General features: G+C 55.9%; 1 protein-coding gene across 1 annotated transcript in view; it reads right to left on the minus strand.

Moving 5' to 3' along the window:
• The window catches only part of ZCCHC14 (zinc finger CCHC-type containing 14), a 47773-nt gene extending 43033 nt beyond the window's left edge, over positions 1-4740 (minus strand). Inside the window, exon 1 of the mRNA XM_018061828.1 lies at positions 4049-4740. Within this exon, the coding sequence (XP_017917317.1) occupies positions 4049-4603 (555 nt within the window). The 5' untranslated portion in view covers positions 4604-4740. The remainder of the gene's footprint in view (positions 1-4048) is intronic.

Here is an 8477-nt window from a genome sequence, read left to right on the forward strand (position 1 = left end):
GAAAATCAGAGACAAAGTCAGCTCTTGCTCGCCTTGGGCGAGGGATTGTTAGCAGGTGTATTCACCGCACCTGCGTGGACCCCAAGCCTCTCTGGTGCTCATCCCACAGCGGAGGGCTCCAGAGCTTGACCAGGGCACATGGCCAGAAGACCACCACCAACCGCCACCCTCCTGCGCTAAGCACTTTAAAAACAGTTTCCACGCCCTCTCGCAGTAGGTCCGTGAAGCTCCTGACCCAAGGATTCCGGACACAAAGGCAGGAGGGGCTCACAGCGTGCCCCTGGAGCTGACCATCAGCCCCAAGAGCAGAGTGGCCTCTGCCACCTCTCAGCGCAGCTCCTCTGGAAGCCCAGACCTGCAGGGCACAGTGCTGCGCGCTACACAGCCATCCACCAGGTGGACTCCCATCTTGAGTCAGGTCCCTCGGGACGGCCAAATGTTGGCGACACTCAAAAGATGACTGGGTGGGTGTTAGGTGTAAGGGATTAAGACAAGAGTCTGCTAGCCACGAAGGAAAAAGAGTCCTTCAGAAACAAGCACCGGAAACAATCCACCTGTCCACCAACTGATGGAGGGATAAACAAAATGGGGCATATCCACCCACACAGTGGAAAGCACTCAACCTACAAGGAGGGAAGTGCTGACACAGGCCCCATACAACCCGAGGGACCCTTGAGAGCAGTGCACCGAGGGAAGGCAGTCAGCCACAGAGACCACACACTGTAACCCCGCTGACATCAAGTGTCCACAACAGGCAAACCCACGGACAGAACACAGTACAGTTCTCAGGGCTAGGGGAGGGGGGACGGGAAGTGATACAAACTGGCACAGATTTCTTTTAGGGGTGATGAAAATGTTCTGGAATTAGACAGCAGGGATGACTGCACAACTCTATGAATATACGAAAAAACACTGCATCACACACCTTCAAGGGGTGAATTTCACAATATAGGGATTAAATCTCAATAAAGCTGTTATTTAAAAAAATAAGCACAAACCACAGCACCTTCTCATTTATACAGAGAAAAGATAGCAAAGGATAAATGTAAACACTTTCCAAAACTCTGACTTTATAATTAAATAAAATGAAAGACAGAGGCAGTGTCAAGTGGAAACCAGCTACCATCACCAGTTTGCAATACACACCTATAGTGCCGTCAGCTATGAGCACCATGAAGCCACCCTGCTCTCCCTCCAGGTTCTATGAACACCTTCCTTTCTGAAAGTTAAAATGTCTAGTTTACATTCTTCACACTTTTAAACTTCCTCTACAAGTCCTTGGAGAAAGAAGAATTTTTAAATAACACAGTGAGACTTTGGAGAAGCAGCTGGAAATAACCACTGTATCAGAAAATTTAATTACTAGCAAATCTCTCTTTAAACAGGATAAAGAATAAAAAACAACCATCATCTTTATCTCTAAAAGACACAAAGTCTCTAAACTCAGAGAGCTCAAAACAAAACACAACATCTTAAAAAAGAAAAGTAAACAGAGATTTAACCAGGCTGCTTTTTCAGGACTGCCCTAAATGTCAGACTGAAGAGATACTAAGAAGACAAAGGCTTACATGGTAGATTTCACGTGAGTTTTGCATCAATGTCAGGCATACACTAGACATCAGCAAAGGAACAGAAAGTTAAATGAATGTGAGTGAGCTTAGATTGTCCAGGTGAAACTAGACACCATGACTGTTTCTGAAACATGGAAGCAAGAGCCCCCAAAGTTATTCACTATAACTTCATTATCAAGGGTCAGGCAGCTCTCTCCAATTCCCCACGGATGAACAATGCCAGCTCCAAGTAACTACATATTCAAAAGTCAACTTAGGAAACACCAACATTCTGAAACATAAATATTTCACTCCCTAACAACAAGCCTTACTTAAGTTAGCGCTCCTAGAGAATTCCCTGGCAGTCCAGTGGTTAGGACTGGGCATTCTCATGGCCAGGGGTCTGGGTTCAATCCCTGGCAGGGGAAATAAGATCCTGCAAGCCCTGTGTTGCAGCCAAAATCATAAAAAAAAAAAAATCAGTGCTCCTCTAAAGAAAGCCAAAAACGACAAGGCAGCAAAGGAAGCTCCCAGTGTATCTGCTGGGCACCTCACAGGCGACGTCATGGAACCCCCAAACAAGCCCACAAGGCCATCTACTCCAAAACACCAGGAAGAGGGGATTCTGGTCAAGGTTGCACAGCCGGTCAATTCTGAGCCCATGCCAGACCAGCAGAGGGGGGAGGTAGGGGGGACTGGGGAGGGGAATCAGCCCCCGAACCTTATCCAAGGGGTAGTTCTGGTTTGACAAAAACTCTCTTATCAAAGATTTTTTTTTTCTAGCTTTAGCTCACTGCCCGTTTTTTCCCCAGTGTTAGCTCACTGCCCCAAAGTTAAAATCATCACCATCTTCTGCTTTCATAAGGCAAGGCATCTGTACACACTAAAGAACCCCCTTCAAGAGCTGACTACGAATGGAGTAACAGCCGCGGACAGCGGCAGCGCTTAGGAACAGGAGCGGAGGGCTGGCTGGTGAAACTGGCCGCGGGAGACTGAACCCCCAAAGCCTACTGAGCTCCCTGGGGACAGCCACCTTTCCCAGGACCCTGCCCTCCCTTTGTCGTGAATGCAGGAACATTTTTAGGGTGGGATTTGAACACACACTTAAAAAAGGAGACTACAGTCTCAGAGGTAGCGCCCATCTCAAAAGAGATAAGACAGATTAAAAACCAATGTAGGTACCACAACCACGTCTCAAAGGAAGTCATTAAAAGCCACAATTCACCAGTGAAAGACAGCTGAAAACCACCCCCAGCAAATCAGAGAATAGAAGTTTTAGTTTAGAACACTCAGCCGCCATAGGAAAGCACTTAGACTATCGGTGTGACTGCAATCTTCCACTTCCCAAAGAAAATCAGTTTTAATACAAAAACACACACCACACATGGTCACAGATAAATCCTTTTGCTTGGAGAACAATCCTAGCACAGGGTCCCAGGGGGCTGCTAAAAATAAGTTTGAGCTCCAAACACTTTGTGTTTACATAGTTTTGAAACATTTAGACAAAAGTTCACATTTCTATGTGAATGACCACTCTGCCCTTCCTGTTTAATTTGAAGACACCAGATCTTTTAACTAGTCCTAGTCGGCTCCCCATCAGTCTGGGATCCGTTCCTACAAAGGAAGGCGGGTCACCGAGAAGTAACTGTTTCACCGGTGTTCAAGGCTCCAAACCCCTTTTTCCTTCTCTTACGGTAGCCTGATTCTCACACGCAATATAAACACAGACACAGGAACACATTCAGAAATACACATATGCCCTCCATACACACGCATACATGCACACACTCACGTGTGTACTCACGTACACGCACACACGGACACGTGCCCACGGCGGCCTGCGGCCCGCGCCGACCCTAACCTCCTCGGGGCGACTCTGGCCCCACCGCTCCGGGGATACCGGCACTTAGGCCTCGGGCCCCACACGACACCCTGCAAACGTCTTCTACCCTTCCAGCACCTTCTAATCTCCACCTCCCACCTCACTAGCGGCTTCCTTTTCTGATAATAAACACCAGATTTGGAGGAACCAAGAGGACACACTGTGTAGCGGTTATCTGTCGCCCAAGAGCCTGATTAAGGGGACAAAGGCCTTATCGCGCTTCCAGCGGAAGACGTGGACCGAAGGCCTGGCCGGCCTTCGGTCAGGGCGCTCTTCCCAATCCCGGAGCCCCCTCCCCCGGTCCCCAAAGGGCGTGCGGGGCCAGGCGGGGTCCTGGGGTGCGGGTTCGGAGTGCGAGGTGGGGATGGCAAGTTGAAGTGAGGGTGGGGTTGGAGGTGCCGGGTGGAGAGGCGTGGGACACGAGTGAAGTGCGGAGCGGACCCTTGGGGTGCGAGTGGGAGGCTGGGGTGGGGGTGGGGGGTCGGTGAGGACACGGTTAGGGCGGAAGCTCCGGGCGCTGGTAGGCGTTTGCGGTAATGTGGAAGCTTGAGGAGCAAGGCGTGAGGTCAGGTTCCGGTGGGGGTTTGGGGTCGGGGCTTGGGGCGCAGGTACGCACCTTGTGGCAAGCCGGGCAGGTGGGCAGCGTGCTCTTGCCCCCGGGGCCGCCGCCGCCGCCGCTCAGGCTGCTCTGGATCTGCGTGAGCTCCTGGCGCAGCACCTGCTTCTGGTGGAAGCTGAAGGCCGGGTGGTTGGAGGCCATGGTGAAGAGCAGCAGGAACTCATCGCCCGTGCGGCCCTCGTTGAGCTGCAGCCCGTAGTTGTGGATGATGGAGTCGATGTGCGTGAGCGTGCGGTACAGTACACCCGCCGCCTCGCGCTGCTCCGAGCCCAGCAGCGCCAGCGACACCAGCAGCTTGCTGCGCACCACCTCGTCCGTCAGGTTGGTGAGGCTGCCCAGGTCGGCCGGGTTGTTGGCCTTGATCTCCGAGTCGCGCAGCGAATGGTAGTCCTTGCGGGCCAGGTCCTCCAGGCACGAGCCGAGGAAGCGCAGCTCGAGCGGGATGCACAGGTCCAGCAGGCCGCACAGGAACTCCACGCGCTGCGGCGACGGCAGCTCCGAGAACCAGCGGTACACGCCGTCCCTCTGCAGCGGGCAGCGCTTCTCCACCATGCTGCCGCCCGCGCCGCGCCGCCACGCGGGGCCGGGGGCCGCCGCCCGGGGCCGGGGCCGGGGCCGGGGGCGCGGGCGGGCGCGGGCGCGGGCGGGGGTGCGGCCGGGGCCGGGCGAGGGCGAGGGCGGCCGGGCGCCGCGGGCCGCGCCGGGGCCGGGGGCGCGCGGCGCGGGCGAGACCCCCGCCAGGGGCCGGCGGCCGGGCGCGCGCGGGGCGCCGGGGGGGCCCGGGGCGGCCGGGGCGGCCGGGGGCGACGATCGGCCTCGGGCCCCCCGCTCACGGGCGGGATCCTGGCCCGCGCCCGTCCCCGGCGACGGCCGGTGCGCGGCGGCGGCGGCGGCTGCTCCTCGTCGTCGTCGTCGTCGTCGCCCGGGAGGCGGCCGCCCCCATTTCCCCCCGCGCCGCAGGGTCTGTCACTGCGGGCCGCCCCCCGACGGAGCCGCCCGGGCCATGCCGCCGCGCCGCCGCACTGGGCAGACGGCCGTTACCCGGGACAGAGGCCGCTGCAGCTCGGGAGAGGCGCTCGGAAAGGGCTCGGGAGCGGGCGGCGGAGGGATCTGTGCCGGCACTCGCAGCGGCCTCGCGCCTCTGCTTCCAGCGCCGCGGACGAATCCGGGCCGAGCGCCGCGTTCGCAGCTGACGGGCGCCGCGACGAGGCAAAAGTGGGCGGGGAGGCGGCCTTTCACGAAAGCCGGGCGGCCGAGCCCGCCCCTCCCTTTGATTGGTCCGCGCTGCGCCTTCCCGGCCTGCGATTGTTTCGGATTCCCAATCGTATGCGCCCCTGCCGCGGCCACGCCTCCCCAGGGCTGTCGATCACATTGGAACCTCCCTGACCCGCCCCGCGGCGGCCGACAGAGTCAATTGGCCGGCGGGGGCCGGGAGGGCCGAAAACCCGAGGCGGATTTATGGTTGCTTTTGTTCGCGCAGATTTGCGTGGAGCATTGTCCTGGTTGAAAGCCGGGCGTCCGGCCTTCCTGTTTTATTACTGAGCGTCACAATAGGGAGGTAGCGGGTGTCTTCGAAAAGCCGCTGGGAGAGGGCCTCCGGAGACCCCCCCCCCCATCGCCATTCCCGCTCTGCTTCTGCGAAGCTTTGTGACCTTGGGCGAGTGGCTTGGCTTCTCTGAGCCCCGGGTGCTTCCCCTGAAAGTGAGGGTGACCACAGGCCGCCTCCGGGGGCCCTTGAGAAGGTCGTGAGCTCACAAAGGCCCGGCGCCCGCATCCCTGAGGCAGCCGGCCTGCCCTGGGATGTGACGGGAACAAGCTTTGTGAGAAAACCTCGCCCAAATGGAGTCGTTAGGCCGGCCTCCTTTCACGAGTCACTTCCTCAGCTTCGGGAGCCCAGAGGATGCAAGCACACCGGCCAGGGTCAGGGAGCATTTCCATACGGGTTGGGGACAGGCGGGGGAGAAGGTGGTGGCCCAGCCATAACTGCGGGCAGCGGTCTGCCATCTCCAATAAGGAAACCTAGGCCCTGGGAGCAAGAAAGTCATTCTTCCCGGCCCTTCCTGTCGATCTCTCCATCTGGCCCGCTTTTGCATTCGTTCAGCAGCTCTGGAGGGGAGGGGAGGGGTGGTGAGGTGCCGGCTTGCGAGCCAAGCCTGCCTTCTCGCCTGTGGAGCCAACAGCCTGGTGCCGGGTACTAAGCAATATTGATTGAGTAAATGAATGCATTTCTTCAGGACATGGTCCAAGATACTAGAAACCTTCTAACAAGACGTTCTCTAGCCTTGGGACTTCAAAGTTACACGGATATTGCAGAGCCATAGTTGCGGGGTGAGGGGGTGGGGGATACAACTTCTTCCCAGTCTTCCACCCCCTCCACTCTTTGGGCAACTTTTCCTGGAACCTCCTGCTGTTCTTGGCTGCTGTGGGAAGGAGCCGGCAACCAGGTGAAGGTCAGCACAGCTTCCCAAGTGTATCACATCCTCACAGGCAGCCAGGGGCAAGGCTGGGCCCAGTCCCCACTTCCTTTCCCAGTACAGACTGACTCCTATGAGTAATTGAGTTAATCCTTGTTCTCCCCAACTGCACTTTATCAGGTGATTCCAGGGAAGTAGCCACATTCCCAAATCTACAATATGAGGAAGTGAAGGAACATGAAAACCACAATAGTTCGCCTTTGCTTTCTGTTGATAAATTAAGTTCCGTGGAGTGGAAAGATCTTGGGACCTAATGGGTGCTGAGGGCTTCCTCAAATCCAGCCAGACCTGTCTGTGAAACCCTTAAGTTCTGGTGCCGGTCAACCTGGATTCCAGGCCCAGCTCTAGCTGGCCATGTGACCTTGGCCATTCATTTGATCCCTTTGAGCCTCAGTTTCTTCATCTGTAAAAAGAATCAGGAACCCCACCTCCCAGCTGGCATGGAGGTCGGAGATGCTAGTGGAGCCCCTTGGCAACTGGGGCAACTGAGCCACGAGCAACTAGATGGAGGGCTCCCAGCTCCCAGCCACCTTCTTGTCACTTCAGCCCGTGCTATTTGCTACTCAAAGTATGGACTGAGATGAAGCATGTCCCCCCCAAAAGGTCCTGTTCACCCAGAAGCTCAGAATGTGGCTTTATTTGGAAAGAGGGTCTTTGTGGATATAATTCAGTTAAGAATCAAGATGAGATCGGGAACTAGAGTCAACCCTGAAGGACAATGTCCTTATAAGAGACAGGGGAAAAAAACAACAGAGACTGGGTAAGAAAAAGGCCCTATAAAGACAGAGGCAGAGCTTTGGAGCCAAGGGTCACCTGGAGCCACCAGGAGCTTAGGATTCTCCCCTGAAGCCTTCAGCGGGAGCACGGCCCTGCCCACACCTTGACTTTGAACTTCTGGCCTCCAGAACATAAGAGAATGCATTTCTGTTGTGTTAAGCCACCAGGTTTGTGGTTGGTTGTCACCACAACCCCAGGAGACTCCTACAGTATTGTTTGCTTGTCAGCTTCGGTCTAGCTCAAGTTAAATCTCTGCCCTGCAAGACCAGACCCCACTAAGGGTTTGGGCTTCTAAGGAGAATGGAACCCAGCCCCCTAGCCCCCACCCTTTACTCTAAGGAACTGACAGCCTGGACTTCTTGCTCTGAAGCAGATGGGCACCAGTCCACGAGGGAGTGCTCCCTTCCGTACACTGTCCTCTTCCCCAAGGGCCTCTGGGGAAGGGGTAGGGTGGGCACTGACCCCCTGTCCAGTCCTGAGGTTGAGGTTTTCTTTGCTTTACCTGCTGCCCAGGGATCCTGCCCCAAAACAGCCTGTAGCCCTGGGCTGCTAGCAGCTCCTCACTTTCCCTTGGTCTCCAGGAGGTGACGCCTGGCTTCCCCTGTGTTTGAGTGTTTCTCCAGCTCATACAAATTGGAGAGGCTTGGGACCCATGGAAGGAGATTGAGAGGCCACCCTTCCCTGTGAAAGCAAGGGGACTACAGATAACAGGGAGGTGGACCACGTGTTCAGCAGGGAGATTGCCACACAGTGCAGAGCAGAAACAAGTTCACTTGCTCTTTCAAGCTATTCCTGCCACATGCCTAACTCGCGGGGACCCAGGGATGGCAGTGCGGTGGGCCCTGCCCTAAGAGGTAGGACAGTATGTCTCTGCATTTTCCATAGAGCTGGGATGGAGCAGAAATTGTTTTAATACTACTTTTGAGAAAGGGAAAGATTGGCATTCACCCCAAATTCTCCAAACGATTTTGCAGTGACATGCCTGGGGTGACCTCTTGTGTCTGAGTTAGCAACACTGATGAATTACTGCGGTAGCCAGGGACCAGGCTGAGATGAGACTAGTCACCTGGACTTCGAGTTCAGCGCTCCTCCCCGACCCCGGCTCCTCTACCAGGGCCTTGCTTCTCCTCTCATTTAGGATCAATTGCACTCATCTCACATGCTAGTAAAGTAAT

This window comes from Capra hircus, chromosome 18, assembly GCF_001704415.2.
Source record: "Capra hircus breed San Clemente chromosome 18, ASM170441v1, whole genome shotgun sequence".
NCBI lineage: Eukaryota > Metazoa > Chordata > Mammalia > Artiodactyla > Bovidae > Capra > Capra hircus.